General features: G+C 55.1%; 1 protein-coding gene across 1 annotated transcript; it reads right to left on the bottom strand.

Moving 5' to 3' along the window:
- Positions 1-378: 378 nt before the first annotated feature.
- HSD3B7 (hydroxy-delta-5-steroid dehydrogenase, 3 beta- and steroid delta-isomerase 7) lies at positions 379-19,424 on the bottom strand. Its single transcript, XM_009910728.2, has 6 exons — positions 19,258-19,424; positions 13,120-13,275; positions 6,841-6,949; positions 3,548-3,647; positions 1,842-2,004; positions 379-876 (listed from the first exon to the last, which is right to left on the bottom strand). The coding sequence occupies exons 1-6, from the start codon at positions 19,403-19,405 to the stop codon at positions 434-436; spliced, it is 1,119 nt and encodes a 372-aa protein (XP_009909030.1). The 5' UTR covers positions 19,406-19,424; the 3' UTR covers positions 379-433.
- Positions 19,425-19,689: the final 265 nt, after the last annotated feature.

Below are 19,689 nucleotides of genomic sequence, written 5' to 3'. Positions count from 1 at the left end.
GCTATGCTATGCTATTTCCAGTCAGGTATCATATTCCAGGTGTTAAGAATCACAGGAAACATCCTGGGAAAGGTAATTATTATTTTCCCTTGTAATAGGATCCCCAACAGGTCAGGAACTCACTGGTCTTTCCTTGTCTTCCCCCAAATCATCCCTGAAGCACCCCTGAGTGCATGAAACCAGGGCCAGGGAGAGGTCCACTTGCCAAATATGGAAAGAGAGAGAGGCTCAACAGGCTGTGAAACAGAACTGGTTCACCAATTTCACCCTAAAGGTGTCTGCTGTGCACCCTCTCCCATCTGAAACCCATCCTTCTTGCTCCCAGCAGTCAAGCCCAGGCAGTGGTGGCAGCATGGGAGTGAGAGTTCAGCAGCCCCTGTGGCTGTGTGCACACAGCTGTGTGATTGCTCTCTCCTGACCACAAACCTGCTGCTTAGTTCTTCTTCTGATCACCAAGCCGGGGGGGTTCCAGGTTTCCTGCCGCTGCTCTCAGCCACTGCACAGTTCTGTACTTGCTCTCTTGCCAGGTGAAGAGAGGTTTGTACCCAAAGTGCCTGGAGGCTTTGTCTGTCTCATAGGAGAAAGTGGTGATGATTGTGTGCAGCAAAGGCAAGCTGAGGAAGGGCTTTGGCTTCCAGAAGGGATAGAGGATGAGCTTCATGACCCTGTGCACCTGTATCATTAGCCACACCTTCCAGTAAGGGATGTGTGAGCCCAGTCTCACTGAGGGGTCCACAGAGGACAGCAGCTGGAGCTGGAGCTGAAGGCTCTGCCCTGTTGGAGTGTCATCATAGCAATAGTACACTTGTCCTGCCAGCAAGTCTGGTTTCAGCTGCAGGTTCCTGGCTGCAAGAACATGCATCCATGCAACGTTCCCTGGGGAAACAAGAGGGGGAGAAAAACAAGAGCTCAGGAGGAGCTCAATGTCCCTGTTTACTGCAGAATGTTGGCTCTGCTGGGGCCAGCACTGTGAAGTAGGGAGAGCACTCCCCCTCAGCTCTGCTGCAGGGAGACTGAGAAGTTAATGCAGACCTCCAAGATCCCTCAGACCTTTGGTCTCCCTCTGAGCCGCACAATTAATGTGCCTTGTGATCCCGGCTCCAGCCAAGCCAAAGGGCAGGGCCTTGGAGTGCCAGCAGGATGAATGGCAGGCAGTGCACCAGGGCTCTCCTCCTGGCTCTGCTGCAAGCCTTTGAAGACGTCACTTGATCTCCCTAGGCCTGATTCTTCCCTAACAGCATTTCCAGACTGCTGTTATCTGCTCTTTTTGAGAAAGACATCCAAGTGTGCTGCAGAGGAAGAATGGAACCCATGGGGAGTTATGCTCCCCTGCAATGACTTCTGCAGCTCTGTCTGCAGGCCTTGTGAGTAGTTTCTTGTCCTTGCTAAGACAGTCACAGAATTGTCAGGGTTGGAAGGGACCTCAAGGCTCAGCCAGTTCCAACCCCTCTGCCATGGCCAGGGACACCTCACACTACAGCAGGTTGCTCACAGCCACCTCCAGCCTGGCTGCAAACACCTCCAGGCAGGAGGCTTCCACCACCTACTTGGGCAACCTGTGCCAGGCTCTCACCACCCTCCTGGGGAACAACTTCTTCCTCACATCCAATCTCAATCTCCCCACTTCTAGTTTTGCTCCATTCCCCCCCAGTTCCATCCCTCCCTGACACCCTCAAAAGTCCCTCCCCAGCTTTTTTGTACCCCCCTTCAGGTACTGGAAGGCCACAATGAGGTCTCCCTGGAGCCTTCCTGGCAGTTTGTGGTTAAGCTGACCTGGCAACTGCTGTGTGGCTGAGCCAGCCTGGGGGCACTGTGTGCAGGGTGACCTATCCCTCACTCACCCACATAGGTGTAGTTCCTCTCAGTGTCCTCAGGCTGCAGGTAGTTCAAGACACCACTGCTGGCCTTGGCAAGGCAGTAGAGCTCCTGCAGGAAGGTTGCTCTCTCCCCATACACTGTGTTTGCACGGATGACACAGGTGGTGAGCTTGCCACCATTGCTGAGCTGTAAAACCAGGCAAGGATGTGGGTGAGTGGTAGGCTCAGAGATGAACTCTGCAGTGGTGCTGGGCTTGCCAGATAGAACCAAACCCTGGGAGTGCTGGGCCAGAGGAGTCAACATCTGCAGAGGTGCTTGGGACACTTCAGGCTTGGTTTGAAAATGCAAGGAGGTGCTCAATTTGAGTTTTAATTGCTGTTGGCAGTGTACCTGCAGCCATGTGGTGCTCACTGAGAGCTGCTGGATCTCCAGCACTAACACTGTGGTGCTGGTGGCATCAACTCTTCCACAACTGTGATGTATAAATGAGTGTTTTGCTCATGGCAGGGGGGTTGGAACTAGAAAATCTTTAAGGTCCCTTCCCACCTGAACCATTCTATGAATCTGTGATTGGCATCCTGGGCTGCATCAAAAGCAGCATTGCCAGCAGGGCATGGGAGGTGATTCTGCTCCTCTGCTCCACTCTGCCCTGCTCTGCTCTGGTGAGACTCCAACAGGAGTACTTTGCCCACCTCTGGAGCCCCAACACAAGAAGGAACTGTTGGAGAGGGCCCAGAGGAGGTCATGGCCATGGTCAGAGGCTGGAGAACTTCTCCTGTGGGGACAGGCTGAGAGAGTTGGGGCTGTTCAGCCTGGAGAAGAGAAGGCTCCAGAGAGACCTTAAGGCAGCCTTCCAGTACCTGAAGGGGCTCCAGGAGAGCTGGGGAGGGGCTGTTTCCAAGGGTCTGTGGTGGTAGGACAAGGGGCAATGGTTTGCAGCTGGAGCAGGTTAGATTTAGATTGGACATTAGGAAGAAGTTCTTTACTCTGAGGGTGGTGAGCCCCTGGGATGAATTGCTCAGAGGTGTGGTGGAGGCCACATTCCTGGCATTATTTAAGACCAGGCCAGGTGAGCACTGAGCTTCCTGCTGTGGTGGAAGGTGTCCCTGCCCGAGGCAGGGGGTGGGAACTAAATGATCTCTTCCCACTGAAGCCTTTCTGTGATTCAGGGATTTGTGGTAACGAAAACCACGTTCCAGAGCAAGGCAGCTACAGTGGCTGGCATCAAACTGTAACCCAGAGAGAAGGATGCTCTGGGCAGTGATCTGGGACACAAGCCTCATTTTCCCATTCTGCCCCATCCTGTACAGGAGCTGATGTCTCTGCTGATAGTGCTGGGAGCCTAAAAGGAGCAGCCAGCTAGCACAGGGCAGGGGCTGACTCTGGGCACAGCAGGATTTTTGGGTGTTAAAGCATTGGGGCACATCTGAGAAGTGTCCCTTTCTGCAGGGTGAGCTTGGTGAACCTGGCTTCTTAGGCCCTACTTGAGCACAGCTCTTTCCAAGGCCACACTGCTGCTGGCGGAGCTGAAGCTCAGGCTCAAAGGCCATCAGCACCCTCTGGTCTTGGCACAGCTTGTCAGCTGCCAGGAGATGTGGGGACAATGTGGTTTATGCTTCAGGTCAAGGCAGCAGCTGGATCCACACTCAGACCTGAGCTGTGGGAGCTTCTTGACCATCTCTGTCCCCCCACCCACCCTGTGCTGGGGCTCTGCCGCTGCTCGCTGTACCTTTGTGCCGTTGGCTTCCAACACAAGTTTCTCTGCCGCGGCCTTCGTCTTCCCGTAGGGCAGCTCCACTTCCCCACTGTACTTGGTGTCCTCATTGCCTCTGAAACAGAAGGTGGTGAGGGACTGTGGAAGGGAGCACAGGGGCTTGCAGACATTTGTCACACCATGGAGTCATTCAAGCTGGAAAAGGCTTCTAAGGTCATCAAGTCCAACTGCCAGCCCAACACTGTCGTGACCACTAAACCATGCCTGCAAGTGCCGTGTCTCCAAGTGCCATGTCTGCAAGTGCCATGTGTCCCTGGCTTTTGAGCACCTCCAGGGATGGGGACTCCACCACTGCCCTGGGTACTCTGTTCCAGTGTTTGAGAACCCTTTAAGTGAAGAAATTTCTCCTGAGTTGTAGAAACCTGATGTGGTGGGTTAACACCCATCCTGAGAAAAACAAAGCAGGCTGGAGGCCTTGCAGGGGCTTTGCCCTCCCTGCAGGGTGTTTTCCCCCTGGGAAACTGAGTCTGTTCCACTCCCCCCTCCCTGCCCAGCTAGGATATAAAAAGCAGGGCATTGCAGTCATTAGGCTCCTTTTTGGCTCCTGCCTCTCCTGGACAAGAGCTACTGCAGCTGCTTTCCTGCTCTTCTGCCACGTGGTTGGGCCTGATCCTTCTCCCTGCTGCCTCTGTGCCTCTTCAGAGAGAGACTGGTTTTGTATTCTCATTTTTTTTCTCCCCCTCCCATCCATCCTTGTGAGGGGCTGGAAGGGATCTCCAAAGCTCATCCAGGCCAACCCCCTGCCAGAGCAGGGCACCCAGAGCAGCTCACACAGGAACACATCCAGGCAGGTTGTGAATATCTCCAGAGAGGGAGATTCCACAGCCCCCCTGGGCAGCCTGCTCCAGGGCTCTGGCACCTCACAGGGACAAAATGATTCCTCCTCTTGTTTCCATGGCACTTCCTCTGCCTCAGCTTCCACCACTGCCCCTTGTGCTGGCATTGGGCATCCCCCAGCAGAGCCTGGCTCCAGCCTCTGGGCACTCAGCCTGCACAGCTTTAGCACCAGCAATGAGGTCACCCTCAGGCTCCTCCTCTCCAAGCTCCAGAGCCCTCAGCTCCCTCAGGCTCTCCTCATCAGGAAGATCTTCCACTGCCTTCAGCATTTTTGTGGCTCTGTGCTGGACTCTCTCAGCAGTTCCCTGAGGTCCTTCTTGAGCTGAGTGGCCCAGACCTGGACACAATACTCCAGGTGCAGCCTCACCAGGGCAGAGCAGAGAGGGAGGAGAACCTCTCTCATCCTGCTAACCACAGCCCTTCTAATCCACCCCAGGATGCCCTTGGCCTTCTTGGCCACAAGAGCACATTGCTGGCTTGTGGTCAACCTCCATCCACCAGGACCCCCAGGTCTGCCCAGGTTTCACCCTGCACAAACCCCAGACTCTGCCAGGTGTGAGGAGTTACCTTGCTTCTGGTGCAGGTGGGGCTTGGCTGCAGCTCTTGGAAAGAGCAAGTGGCCTGTGATGAGTTCATGCAGCAGATCTGCAGCTGAGGGGATTGGGAGATGCTGGGAGAGGAAGCTCTGAGCTTGGACAACTCACTCACTCTTTCTGCTCAGGTCTCCATGCATAAGGCATGGATGGTGCTGCTGCCTTTCTCTGTCCTGCTTGGCAGGCTGGGCTCATGTGTGGCAGCTATCCCAGCTGAAGTCAGGCTCTTCCATGTGTGCTACAGCAATGCATCAGGAGCAGCAGAAATCACACAGCCACAGAGTGCCAGCTCAGAAGGGACCTCAGGGATCATCCAGTCCAGCAGAGCACAGCTGAACTGAGCTGGCACAGCACCCTGCCCAGCTGAGGCTTCGAACTGATCCACCACTTCCCTTGGGAGAGGATTCAGCCTCTGACTGTTCTCAGGAGGAAACATCTTCTCCTGCAGTCCAGTTGGGTCCTCCCCAGCAGCAGCCTGTCTCCATCACCTCTTGTTGGCACTCCTTGTCAAAAGGGAGTCTCCAGCCTCCTGGAAGGCACCCTTTATGTGCTGGTCCATGGTAATAAGGTCTCCCTCAAGCCTTCTCTTCTCAAGGCTGAACAAGCCCAGCTCTCAGCCTTTCTTCCCATGGCAGGGCTGCCAGCCCCCTGGTCATGCCTCAGGAGCAGCAGCAGCACTTCAGGAGTAGCAGAAATGCTGGCAGCCTCCTCACACACCCAGGGCCTTCAGCACCCAACTCTCTTCCCTGTGTTTCCAGGTGATGAGCAAGAAGCAAAGCAGCCAAGCAGCCAGAAAAGAAGCTTGATTGCATAGGGCCTGCTGCCAGCCCAGGTGAGGCCCAAGACAATCTGGGGCCTTGTCTAGAAATCCTGGTTGTAATGAACTGCCCTTTAGGGTTGGTTTTTTTTTCCCTTTTCAATCCCAGTTTATTTTTTGCCTCACAAAGCTCTCAGGAAGCAGCAGCAGCACAAAGGGCCAGAGCTGCCTGCTGCTCCTGGGCTGCTGAGCTCTGCCTCTGCTTGCCTTCCCCCACCCCTTCTGAAGCCTGGTGGTAACAAAGAGCTCAGCACAATGCTCTTGCTGCTGTTCAAAGCCATCTGAGCCTGGGGCAGGCTAAGCAGGCTGCAGCAGCATTGTCAGAAGGCATCTCGGCAGAGGCTCTCTCAGAGGCACTGGGACTGACAGAGGCATTTCCTATGCTTGTGGGATGCTGAGGTGTGAGCACTTCCCCTGCACACATCACCCCCTCCAGACACCAATCAGGCTTTGTCTGTGCCACTGCCCAAGTATCAGAAAGCAAAGATGGAGAAGGGGGACAGAGGGGGAAAAAAAAAGGCAGGGAGGATGCTGGACTGTGAGGAAGAGGAGTGGAAGAGATTGGGGGAGATGAGGAGGAAGGGGAAAGCTTCACCACCTGAGCATCACTGAGCTGTGTAGTAATACAGGCACAGAAAGGGTTGGGTTGGAAGGGACCTTAAGCATCATCCATTTCCACCCCCTGCCATGGGCAGGGACACCTCCCACCAGCACAGGCTGCTCAAGGCCTCATCCAGCCTGGCCTTGAGCACCTCCAGGCAGGAGGCAGCCACAGCCTCCCTGGGCAGCCTGTGCCAGAGTCTCCCCAGCCTCACTGCAAAGAATTTCTTCCTCATCTCCAGTCTCAATCTGCCCTCCTCAAGCTTCAATCCATTCCCTCTCATCCTATCGCTCCCAGCCCTTGCCAAAAGTCCCTCCCCAGCAAAATCCCCAGCTGGTTGCTATTTCCTCTCTGTCTAAGCAGAGATCCAGAGTGCTGGAGCAGATCTGCTCAGCCTCACCTGAACATGGGCTCACATGAAGTGTTGGGTCCCACTGCAGCGATGGAGCTGGTGTAGACAACATAGGGGATGCTCAGGGCACAGCAGGCCCTTAGCACATTTTCAGTACCTGTGGGGCAGGTGGGGAAGGACAAACATGAGTCACCTTTGCTTGGTTCCTGCTGTGCAAACCCTCAGCACCACATCCACACAGCTTTTAAACCCCTCCAGGGACTCCACCACCTGCCTGGGCCAGTGCCTGAGGACCCTTTGTGGGCAGACATTTCTCCTCAGGTCTGTTTGCACAGGGCTGGGTGGTTTATAGCATGGGAGCAGCAGCCAGAGCTATAGCTATGGAGGTGGCTTCCCCTCTGTGGCTATTGACAGCTGACTTGGACCCAATGGTTGCTAATAAGAAGGAAGCTGATAGCTCTGCAGAGCAAAGCTCCACATCTTCCACCTCTTTGACTCATGAGCAGACTGTCAGATGGTGAAGTCCAACCTCCTGGCCAAGGAGCAGTGGTTAGCTGCATACCTTGCTCTGCAGGATGACATGAGGGTGAAACCACTGCAACAGACTCTTGATGGCTGCAGAGTTTTAAATCAAGAACTGGAGGCAGCTTGCAAGCCCCCACAAAATCCAGGTCAGTCTGAAGCATGGTTTCACAGGCTCACAGGATGTTAGGGGTTGGAAGGGAGCTCTGGAGATCTTTGAATCCAACTCCCCTGCCAGAGCAGGAGCATAGAATCCAGCACAAGTTGCACATGAATGCATCCAGATGGGGCTGGAAAGGCTCCAGAGGAGGCTCCACAACCTCTCTGGGCAGCCTGCTCCAGGGCTCTGTGAGCCTCATAGGGAAGAAGTTCCTCCTCATGTTGAGGTGGAGCCTCCTGTGCTGGAGCTTCTATCCATTGCCCCTTGTCCTGCACAGGGTGCAATAGAGCAGAGCCTGTCCCCTCCTCCTTCACCCCCAGCCCTCAGATATTGATAAACATTTATTAAACCCCCTCACAGCCTTCTCCTCTCCAGACCAACCACCCCCGGGGCTCTCAGCCTCTCCTCACCAGTGCTCCAGGCCCTTCAGCATCCTTGGAGCCCTCTGTTGGCTTTAGGAGAGGTTGTTGTGGCTGAACTTGTGGGTCTGTGTGGGGGTTTGTTTGGCTGGGGTTTGGAGTTTGGAGGGTGGCTTTAAATGATTTGTGGCTCCTCCAGGGATGCTTTTTGTGTTCATTGTGGGTTTGGTTCAGGTTGATGCTACAAGAACTTCAGTGACAACAGCATAAGGAAGCAGTGATAGGCTGAGGGGCAATGGGCTTAGGGCTTAGGTTGTGCCAGGGGAGGACATTAGGAAAGATTTCTTTGGTGCAAGAGTGGTCAGGGACTGGCACAGGCTGCCCAGGGAGGTGAGGGAGTCCCCATGCCTGGAGGTGTACAAGGAGCAGTAGATGTGATACTTAGGGTGAGGAGAGGCTGAGGGAACTGGAGGAGTTGGAGGAGGCTGAAGGGAGACCTCACTGCTCTCTACAGCTACTTGAACAGAGGTTGTAGTGAAGTGGGGGTTGGTCTCTTCTCCCTAGTCTCAGGTGATAGAAGGAGAGGAAATGGCCTGGAATTGTGCCAGGGGAGGCTTAGGTTGGAGATCAGGAAACATTTCTTTGGTGCTGCCCAGGGAGGTGGTGGAGTCCCCATCCCTGGAGGTGTTCAAGAAATGTGTGGCCGTGGCACCTGGGGCCAGGGTTTGGTGGCCATGGTGGTGGCAGGTTGATGATCCTATGGATGATCTTAGAGGCCTTTTCCAACCCAAGCAATTCTGTGATCCTATGAACCTACAATGTGGTTTAGTGCTCATGGTAGTTGGATTACAGCTGGGCTCCATCCTAAAGGTCTTTCCCAACCTTAATTATTCTGTGCCTCTATGCTAACCATGGCTGCACACTGAGGACCTTCACTCTGATAAGGCAAATGATAAAGGAAGCTGCTCACAGGGTTGGGTTCTGGGAATCTCCAAATCATTTATAGCTGGCTAACAGTCTTTGCCCTTTAGCTTTGCTCCAGACCTTGTGCTTGTTCCCTCTGCTGGTACAGGCACAGCCTGACATCATCAGGGAAATCCTGGAGTTTAGGATCATTTCAGAGGGTAGGAATGAAAAGGAAGACTTGGTGGGAAAGAATCAACTGGTTTCTCCAGGAGCCTATCACAACCTGTAAAGCTGACTGAGCACCCCCCGTGGTGAAACCCTGCTGGAAACAGCTGAGCTCAAATCCATTCAGCACAACAAAAAAAGCAGATTAAAAACTCTTTAAGTGACTGGATGGAAAAAATAATGCTTGTAGAAGAGGGCTCTCTCTTCAGGCTACTCAAGCAGGCTACAACAGGACTGGGCAAGCAGTGGTTGAAACAGAGGAGAGGATCAAAGCAGAAGGTGTAAATTTGGGGCAGAAGTGGTAATTAGCCATAGCCACACTAACGCTTTCCAGCAGGGTTATGGCTTGCTGGAGGACAGGGGAGCTGGCCCAGGAACTCCCAGCCCTTAATTCTGGGCAACCAGGCTTTTGAAAAGGCATCATCCAATTTAGCCACAAATTGTTGGGCTTCAGGCAGTAATTGGATGTATTTCTGTGTTACAAGAGGAGCCAGCCAGAGGATTACAGAGGTGACCTCTCCTGACCCTGCTTTCTTCCACGGAGCCTACAGCAGGTAGCAGCCACAATTCACTTTGGTTCTTTGACCTGCTATGATCTCCATGGAAAACTTTAATCTTTCAATTCAAGATGTCAAAAAGTTCTAGTGAGGGCAGCAGCCTCATCTCAGGGAGGCCTGCATGAAGCCATTCGAGGGGAGGCAGGAAGGCAGCACAGCTGCTCTGGAAATAAGGCTGCTGTCGAGACACCTCAGGCTGTGCTGCTCAAAGGGACACTCGGTCACCAGCCATGCTGGACAAAGCTTGGCTTGTGTGGTTTGCTGGGAGTGCCACAAACATCTGCAGGAAAGCTGAGGAGGGACTGCTTAGAAGGGCTTATAGTGCTAGGATGAGAGGCAATGGCTTGAAACTGCAGCAGGGCAGAGTTGGGTTGGACATCAGGAGGAAGCTCTGCGCAGTGAGGCTGGGGAGACACTGGAACAGGCTGCCCAGGGAGGTGGTGGAGGCCCCAGTCCTGGAGACATTCAAGATCAGACTTGATGTGGCCCTGGGCAGTCTGATCTAGATGGAGATGTCCCTGCTGCCTGCAGGCAGCTTAGAGAAGATGACTTTTGAGAGTCCCTTTCAACCCAATGCCATCTGTGAATCTATGAAGTGAACAGTTTGAAGACTGAGCTGGACAGGGTGCTGGGCCAGCTCACTTCAACTCCACTGTTACCCAGAATGGTTGGGTCAGATGATCCTTGAGGACCTTTTCAACCTGGTCTTCTATGACTCTACGATCTGCAAGAGGTTTCACAGAATCACAGAACTGTCAGGGTTGGAAGGGAGCTCAAGGCTCAGCCAGCCCCAACCCCCTGCCATGGCCAGGGACACCTCACACTGCAGCAGGTTGCTCACAGCCACCTCCAGCCTGGCTGCAAACACCTCCAGGCAGGAGGCTTCCACCACCTCCCTGGGCAACCTGTGCCAGGCTCTCACCACCCTCCTGGGGAACAACTTCTTCCTCACATCCAATCTCAATCTCCCCACTTCTAGTTCTGCTCCATCCCCCCAGTCCTATCCCTCCCTGACACCCTCAAAAGTCCCTCCCCAGCTTTCTTGGAGCCCCCTGCAGATCCTGGAAGGCCACAATTAGGTCTCCCTGGAGCCTTCTTCTCTCCAGCCTGCACAACCCCAACTCCCTCAGTCTGTCCTCATAGCAGAGCAGCTCCAGCCCTCTGCTCATCCTCGTGGCCCTGCTCTGGACACCTTCCAGCACCTCCAGATCCTTCCTGGCACAGAGGCTCCAGCACTGGCCCCAGAGCTCCAGCTGTGGTCTCAGCAGAGTGGAGCAGAGGGGCAGAATCCCCTCCCTGCCCCTGCTGGCCACACTTCTCTTGCTGCAGCCCAGGCTCTCTGGGCTGCAAGTGCTCCCTGCTGGCTCCTGCTGAGCTTCTCCTCCCCCAGCACCCCCAAATCCAAGGTTTGGTTTGCTGATTAGGGCAGTTCTCAGGGTCCCTTGCTGTCTGCCTGAGCCTCTCCCCACTGCAGTACCTTGCTCCTAGCAAGCAGAAAAGGAGGAAGAGTCACAAAGCCATCAAGAGGCAGCAGGAGCCGCGGGGCTCTGAGCGTCCTCAGTGCACACACACAGGGCAGGCTCTTAAAAGCATCTGGGTTTGAAAACATCTCCAGCAGTGAAAGGAAGGGTGGAATTCAAATGCTGTCCTTGAAAGTATCAGCAAATAGCAGAAGCCCTAAGCAGTAATTGGGTTTGAAAGAGAGAGACAAAAATATATCTGAATGTCCTTCCTTGTGCTTAACAACCCTGTGAGCAGCCAACAGCCCCAGGTGCTGCTGGCAGTGCTGCCCTAATGGGGCTTCATTATTTGTATCTCCTCTGCTTGTTTCCCACATTTAGGAACACATTTTCTATAAGCAGACTTCATACCCAACAGGAAGTCAGCTCTTGGAGATAGGAAGAAAGCCTTGTGGAGCCCTCAGTTGTGTGTGGCTTGGAGGCAGGTAGCAGTTGTGAGCTCTGACTGCGATCAAAATCACATCCTTGGTGCAGTGTGGGTGCAGTTCAGCTGCTCTGCTCTGGTACTGCTGGGGTTTGGAGGGTGCTGGAGCCCTGGAGCAGGCTGCCCAGAGAGGCTGTGGCATCTCTCCTTGTGTGGAGAGCTTCCATCCCCCCTTGGCCATTGTGCAAGCTGCTGTGGGTGCCCTGCTGGAGCAGGGGGTGAGACTGGGTGAGCTCCAGAGGTCCCTTCCAGCCCCACAGTGCTGGGATCCTGGGATTATGGAATCATAGAAGTGTTGGGATTGGAAGAGAGCTTTGAAGTCCATCAAGTCCAATTGCTCACCTAGAGCTCACAATCCCACCACCCATCCTATATGGCATACTGGAGAGCATTTCCCCTGGACGTCTCTGGCACATTATACGCTCTCTAGAATGAGGTTAACTTTTCATTGCTGTCCTTGTCCCTCCTCAACAACTGCTCAATAGTTTTGTACATCTGTAAGCTTGCTCTGAACCACCTCAGTGCCATTAGTGGAAGCTAAGTGGAGCATCTCTTTTAGGAGGAGAGGCTGAGAGGCCTGGGGCTCTTCAACCTGGAGAACAGACAGAGAGAGCATCAAGGGTGGAGGGTGGAGGTCATGAGGATGGGGCTGGGCTCTTTTCATCTGAGGACAGGGAGAGAAGGGACAACTGGCACAAGTTAGAACACAGAAGGTTTCCCTTGAAGCACAGATGCAGTTCTGCTGGTATGGTCTTGTACTGGGGAGTGTGTTGAGGCTGATGGACACTGGACTAGGCTGCCCAGAGAGGTTGCAGTGTTTCCTTCTCTGGAGACTTTCAAAACCCATCTGGATGTGTTCCTGTGCATTGACCTACAACCCCAGGCAGTGCTACAGGCTGGGGTCAGAGAGGATGGAGAGCAGCCAGGCAGAAAGGGACCTGGGGGTACTGGGTGACAGCAGCTGAACATGAGCCTACAGTGTGCCCAGGGGGGCAAGAAGGCCAAGGGCATCCTGGCCTGCATCAGGAAGAGTGTGGCCAGCAGGAGCAGGGAAGTCCTTGTGCCCTGTGCTCAGCACTGCTTAGGCCACACCTTGAGTCCTGTGTCCAGTTCTGGGCTCCTCAGGTCAGGAAAGATGTTGAGATGCTGGAAGGTGTCCAGAGAAGGGCAAGAAAGCTGGGGAGGGGTCTGGAGCACAGCCCTGGGAGGAGAGGCTGAGGGAGCTGGGGTTGCTTAGCCTGGAGAAGAGGAGGCTCAGGGGAGACCTTCTTGCTCTCTGCAGCTTCCTGAAGGGAGGTTGTAGCCAGGTGGGGGTTGGTCTCTTCTCCCAGGCACCCAGCAGCAGAACAAGAGGACACAGTCTCAAGCTGTGCCAGGGGAGATTGAGGCTGGAAGTGAGGAGAAAGTTCTTCCCAGCAAGAGATATTGGCCCTTGGGATGTGCTGCCCAGGGAGGTGGTGGAGTCCCCATCCCTGGAGGTGTTCCAAATAGGCTTGGGTGGAGCCATGGTTCAGTTGTCAGGAGGTGTTAGGTGATAGGTACTGGGTGATGATCTCTGAGGTCTGTTCCAACCTGGCTGATGCTGTGATTCTCTCTGAGCACACCTGGGAGTGAATTTAAGGCTGAGAGGAATTGCTTGCTTGAAAGAGCTTACCCCCAACGTTGACAGCTCTCATTTCCCAGAAGGGTTTGGTGCTCCTGTAGTCCACCAGAGCAGCTGTGTGGATGACCACATGAACCCCCTGCATGGCAGCAAGGAGCAGGGCAGGGTCTCGGATGTCTCCTCTCATCACTCTCACTTGAGTGCTGGCTGCAGAAAGAGAAGATAACAGAGATGCAGGAGAGGATACAAAGCAGCATCCTTAGGGCCATGAGGCTGGTGAGGGGTTTGGAGAGCATGGATTGTGAGGGGAGGCTGAGGGAGCTGGGGTTGGTTAGCCTAGAGAAGAGGAGGCTGAAGGGAGCTCTCTACAGCTCCCTGAAAGGAGGTTGGAGTGAGGCTGCTGTTGGCCTCTTCTCCCATGTAACTAATGACAGGACAAGAGGAAGTGGCCTGAAGCTGCACCAGGGGAGGTTCAGGTTGGAGAGCAGGAGAAATGTCTCTGCTGCAAGAGTGGTCAGGCACTGGCACAGGCTGCCCAGGGTGGTGGTGGAGTCCCCATCCCTGGAGCTGTTCAGTCCTGGTGGCACTTCAGGACATAGTCTAATGGTCATGGAGGTATTGGGTAGAAGGTTGGACTGGGTGATCTTGGAGGTCATTTCCAACCTGAATGATCCTCACCTTCCTGCAGGATTGAGGATCCTGTTTGGAAAGCTCTCTTTGCAGGGTGAGCTGAGGAACACTCTGACTAATGCCTGTGTTATTTGAATACCTCACACCAGGGGAGAAGACTTCCCTGCCTCTGAGCCCTGAGAAGCTAGATCTGAATCTGGTGTGACCCAGCACAGCACTTGGCCAGTCTGCAGCAGCTGTGAGTCAGAATGTTTGTGTCTGTCACTGCAGAGCTCCAGCATGCACCCAAGGAAAGCACTGAGCAAAACTGGGAGTCTGGGCGCCCTGTGGAACACTCCAGGCTTGGGGCAGGGTGGCTGGAAAGCTGCCTGGTGGAAAAGGACCTGGAGGTCTTCTTATCTGTGGCTGGAGATCAGCCACAGTGTGCCCAGGTGGTCAGGAAGGCCACCAGAAGCCTGGCCTGGAGCAGCAATGGTGTGGCCAGCAGGAGCAGGGCAGGGATTGTGCCCCTGGGCTGGGCACTGGGGAGGCCACAGCTGGAATCCTGGGTTCAGTCCTGGCTCCCTCACTCCAAGAAGGACATTGAGGGCTGGAGCAGGGCCAGAGAAGGGCAACAGAGCTGGGGAAGGGTCTGGAGAGCAGGGCTGGGGAGGAGCAGCTGAGGGAGCTGGGGGTGTTCAGCCTGGAGGAGAGGAGGCTGAGGGAGACCTCCTTGCTCTCTGCAGCTCCCTGAAAGGAGGCTGCAGCCAGGTAGGGTTTGGGCTCTGCTCCCAAGGAACAAGGGGCAGCAGGAGAGGAAACAACTTCGAGTTGCCAGGGGAGGTTCAGGTTGGACATGAGGAACAATTTCTTCCCCCTGAGGGCTGCCAAGGCCTGGCCCAGGCTGCCCAGGGCAGTGGTGGAGTCCCCATCCCCAGAGGGCTTTCAGAGCTGTGGAGATGTGGTGCTGAGGGCCGTGGTTTGGTGGTGCCCTGGAGGTGTTCGTTAGTGGTTGGACTTGATGACCTTAAAGGTCTCTGGCAACCAAAAGGATTCTCTGCTTCCATGATTTCAACCCTGGGGCTTCAGAGCACAGCCTGAGCACCATGTGTGTGAGCACCTGTGGGGTAACAGAGAGAGGAGCAGTAGCTGGCAGGGCTTTGTCAGGAGCAAATCAAGGCAGATCTCCCCTGCTGGTGTGGCAGCTCAGCAGCCCCTGTGGGTGTTGTGGGGCAGGTTGATGTGCCCTGGGGGCCAAGAAGGCCAAGGGGGTCCTGGGGGGCATTCAGAGGAGTGTGGCCAGCAGAGCCAGGGAGGTTCTTCTCCCCCTCTACTCTGCCCTGCTGAGACCTCACCTGGAGTATTGCACCCAGCTCTGGGCTCCTCAGCTCAGGAGGAACAGGGATCTGCTGGGGAGAGTCCAAGGGAGGGCTCCAAGGATGCTGAAGGGACTGCAGCACTGCCTGGGGAGGAGAGGCTGAGAGCCCTAGGGGTGGTTAGTCTGGAGAGGAGAAGGCTGAGAGGGATCTGATCAATGTCTATCAATAGCTGAAGGCTGGGGGTGAAGGGGGAGGGGACAGGGACAGGCTCTGCTCACTGTGCCCTGTGACAGGACAAGGAGCAGTGGATGGAAACTGCAGCACAGGAGGTTCCACCTCAACATGAGGAGGAACTTCTTGACTGTGAGGCTCCCAGAGCCCTGGATCAGGCTGCCCAGAGAGGTTGTGGAGTCTCCTTCTCTGGAGCCTTTCCAGCCCCATCTGGATGTGTTCCTGTGTGACCTGTGCTGGATTCTCTGCTCCTGCTCTGGCAGGGGCTTGGACTGGATGATCTCCAGAGGTCCCTTCCAGCCCCTGACATCCTGTGAGCTGTGAGCCTGTGTCATCTATTGATTTTAGGAGGGCTTTGGAGAGCCTGTGTCATTCTCAGAGGCAGGTCAGTGACACATAGTCTAAGGAGACCACATCAGGCTGGCTGAAACACAGTTCCCAGGGAGCTGCCAGCTGTGGTAGGTGGCTGCCCTGGGGCTCTGCAGGGCTTATTGCTGTGTTTGAGTCTTTTTGATCATTTTCATCAAGAACCTGGCAGCTTTCTCATTAAATCAGCAGATAACATCAGGCTGGGAAGGAGCTGGAGTACGCTGGAGGATTAGAGCAAGAGCTGAACAGAGCTAACAGAGCCTGGGAAAAGAGAAGGTGAAAGCTGAGTGGGACAAGGGGAAGGTGTGGGGCTGAGCAGGTAGCAGGTGCTCAGGAGAGAGCTCAGCTGGGCCAGGGCAGCTCAGCAGCTACTGCCCTTCAGCGGCGCTGTCAATGGGAAACAGGCAGAGCTCTGCCGGCAGGGGCAGACCGGAGAGGTTTGGAGGACAGAAGAAGCAAATCCATCAGCTCTGCTCAGCGCTGGGAAGGCCACAGCTGGCCTCCCCTCTCCCTGGTGACCTGCTCCCAGGGGACAGCATAGCAGTGCCCAGAGCCACAGCCAGCACAAGCTGTGGAAGGCAGAGGTGGCTTAGCCTGAGGCAGGAAAGAGCATGGAGTGGGAAGGGAGTGGAGGTGAATCACACAATGGGAGGGGTTGGAAGCACCTCTGAAGATCATCCAGTCCAACCCCTTGGCCAGAGCAGGGTCACCCAAAGCAGATCACCCAGCAACACCTCCAGGTGGACCTGGAGGGAACCCATCCACCCCTCCAGGCAGCCTGCTCCAGGCTGTGCCACCCTCAGGGAGGTTTCTCCTCTCGTTTAGATGGGAGGCTCATGCAGCACAGCCTGGCAGCATGAACCTAGCTCAGCTGTCTGGTTAGAGGAGAGCTCAAGGATTTAGGCTGCAGCTTGGACTGTGCCAACAGCAGCTGCCTGCTGGGGCAGACACTGGCTGCTCGAGGTGGCTTGGGAACAGAGTGAAATATGTCTTGGGAAGGTCCTGGCCAGGCTGCTTCTGCCTGGGGGTGAAAGCAACAGGGGTTGGGATGGTCCCTCAGGGCTGCCTCTGCCTCCTCCCTCTGAGACTGGCTGTGGAGTCAGGCCACAGACCTCTCCTGGAGGAGAGCTCCTTAGGGCAGCTCCTTGAGGTTCAAAGAGGTTTTTTCCTCAATTATGGCTTGTTTGAAGGCAGTTTGGCTACCTGAAGCCTGGGGAAACCAGCCTGGTGAGTTCATCAGCCAAGGCAAGGTTTCTGAGAGTGGTATTTCCATGGAAGTCTTTTAAACTGCTTGGAGAGTCCTCCCCAGGGCCAGCTCCTGGCAGATGGGACCTCCCTGCTCAGTTAGCTTCTCTCCTCTGAGGCAGGCTGAAGAGCTGGCCACTTGCAGAGAGGGCTTCCCAGCCCACCCTGAGCACTGGGAGCTGCTGTGGCTTGGTTGGAGTGGGTATTCCCAAATCCAGCACACCAGGCTGCTTTTCCCCAGCACACCTCTCTGTGCTCGACCCTGGTGGAGCATCAGAGGGTTTAACTTGATGCCTTTGAGGGCATTTGGTGAGGCTCATCTCTTGCCTTCTCCTGCACAGCACAGGATGGGTTCTGCAGGCTTCCCTGGTGTCTGATATGCATTTCACAGCACCTGTGGCAGATGCTGAGTTTGATTCTGTTATTGTCAGGGGGTTTGAGCTGTTTTCCTCAGAGTTGGTAGCTGGTTGGAGCAGTGCAGGAGCTTGTGGGGGTTGTCCCTTTGCTGTTTGACAGCTTGAGCAGAAGCTACCAGGGTAGCCAAGCTCCCATGTCAGGTACTCAGGGTGCTCCTTACTGATGCAAGTGAGGACTTAGCTGCTGGGACCCCACTCTGCAGGTCTTTTTGCTCTGATTTAGTCCTATGCTGAAAACTCTCTCAGAGCTGGAAGTTCTTTTTCATGCACCCAGGTTCCTACCTCATGAGCGTAGCTGTGACAGCATCTTCAGACTAGGGGTTGTGGAGTCATAGAATCCTTCTGGTTGCAAGAGGTCTTTAAGGTCATCAAGTCACAGAATCACAGAATCACCAAGGTTGGAAGAGACCTCAAAGATCACCAAGTCCAACCTGTCACCACAGACCTCATGACTAGACCATGGCTCCAAGTGCCACATCCAATCCCCTCTTGAACACCTCCAGGGATGGGGACTCCACCACCTCCCTGGGCAGCACATCCCAATGGCTAACAGCTCTCTCAGTGAAGAACTTTCTCCTCACCTCCAGCCTGAATTTCCCCTGGCACAGCTTGAGACTGTGTCCTCTTGTTCTGCTGCTGCTTGCCTGGGAGAAGAGACCAACCCCTTCCTAGCTACAACCTCCCTTCAGGGAGTTGGAGAGAGCAATGAGGTCTCCCCTGAGCCTCCTCTTCTCCAGGCTAAGCAACCCCAGCTCCCTCAGCCTCTCCTCACAGGGCTGTGCTCCAGACCCCTCCCCAGCTTTGTTGTCCTTCTCTGGACACCTTCCAGCATCTCTCAATGTCCTTCTTAAACTGAGGGGCCCAGAACTGGACACAGGACTCAAGGTGTGGCCTAAGCAGTGCTGAGCACAGGGCACAATGACCTCCCTGCTCCTGCTGGCCACACTGTTCCTGATGCAGGCCAGGATGCCCTTGGCCTTCTTGCCCCCCTGGGCACACTGTAGGCTCATGTTTAGGCAGCTGTCTCACCACCAAACCACAGCCCTCAGCACCACATCTCCACAGCTTTGAAACCTCTCCAGGGATGGGGACTCCACCACTGCCCTGGACAGCCTGGGCCAGGCCTTGACAACCCTTCTGGGGGAGAAATTGTTCCTCATGTCCAGCCTGAACCTCTCTGGACACAACTTGAGGCCACTGCTCCTTTCCTATCTTTTGTTCCTTGGGAGCAGAGCCCAACCCCCACCTGGCTCCAGCCTCCTCTCAGGGAGCTGCAGAGAGCAATGAGGTCTCCCTCAGCCTCCTCTTCTCCAGGCTGAACAGCCCCAGCTCCCTCAGCTGCTCCTCCCCAGCCCTACTCTCCAGACCCTTCCCCAGCTTTGCTGCCTTTCTCTGGATGTGTCCTTCTTGGAGTGAGGGCCCAAAACTGAACCCAGGATTTGAGCTACAGCCTCACCAGTGCAGGGGTGATGATCCCATCTGTGCTCCTGCTGGCCACACCACTGCTGCTCCAGGCCAGGCTGCTGGTGACCTTCTTGCCCACCTGGGCACCCCCTGGCTCCTCTCCAGCTGCTCTCACCCAGCACCCCCAGGTCCTTTTCCCCCATGCAGTTTGCAGCCACTCTGCCCCAGCCTGGAGCCTTCCTGGGGTTGTTGTGACCCAGGGTCAGGACCCAGCCCTTGGCCTTGTTGAACCTCACCCTATTGCCCTCAGCCTATGCATCCAGCTGTTCAGGCTCTCCTACACTCAAGCAGATCAGCACACCCAGCTCACTTGAAGCCATCTGCAGACTTCCTGAGGGTTCCTCTGTCTCCTTGTCCAGATGATCAGGAAAAACATTAGAGTGAACTGCCCCCAGTGCTGAGTCCTGGGGAGCTCCACTTGTGAGCAGCCACCAAGTGGAGCTACCTCCATTCCCCACCTTGCTTTGGGTCCTGCCATCCAGCCACTCTTTCCACCCTGCAAAGCCTCTCAGTAGGAGCTGCTGCTGTTTCCTTACCTGTGCTGAGCTTTTCTACTTCTTCTCTTGGTGCTGAATCGAAGACTCTGACCTCTTGGATGTAGTCTTGTTGTGACAGCAGCTCTACAATCTTCTCCCCAAGGAAACCACATCCTCCTGTCACCAGGTACACCCAGGCTCTGTCCATTGCTGAAGAGCTTTTTGTGGCTCAGGAGCAGGAAGAAGGCTGCTGCCAAGATCCCACCAGGCACTGTGAATTTCTCAGGCACTGTGGCTCCTAAGCTAAGTCTAAAGTTTAGCTGTCCTGTAAAGCCCCTGGCTGAACATTAACCCCCTCCAGTTACACATAAACCAGGCTTTCACTGCCCCACTCACAGCTGCTGCCACAGACAGCCCAATGCTGTGTCCAGGCCACTTCTGGCCTCTCTGACGCAGCCTTTCCCTTCTACCACGGCAGGCTACAGCCAAGGG

This window comes from Dryobates pubescens, chromosome 13, assembly GCF_014839835.1.
Source record: "Dryobates pubescens isolate bDryPub1 chromosome 13, bDryPub1.pri, whole genome shotgun sequence".
NCBI classification, from domain to species: Eukaryota; Metazoa; Chordata; class Aves; order Piciformes; family Picidae; genus Dryobates; species Dryobates pubescens.
This window is presented reverse-complemented; position numbering and strand designations above follow the sequence as displayed.

Excerpts from the sequence above, each read along its gene's own strand:
- HSD3B7 (XM_009910728.2), bottom strand. The coding sequence starts at position 19,405 with ATGGACAGAGCCTGGGTGTACCTGGTGACAGGAGGATGTGGTTTCCTT. Across the intron at positions 6,950-13,119 it reads GAGAGCTGTCAACGTTGGGG|GTACTGAAAATGTGCTAAGG; the intron begins GTAAGCTCTTTC and ends CCTGCCCCACAG. Across the intron at positions 2,005-3,547 it reads TGGAAGCCAACGGCACAAAG|CTCAGCAATGGTGGCAAGCT; the intron begins GTACAGCGAGCA and ends CTGGTTTTACAG.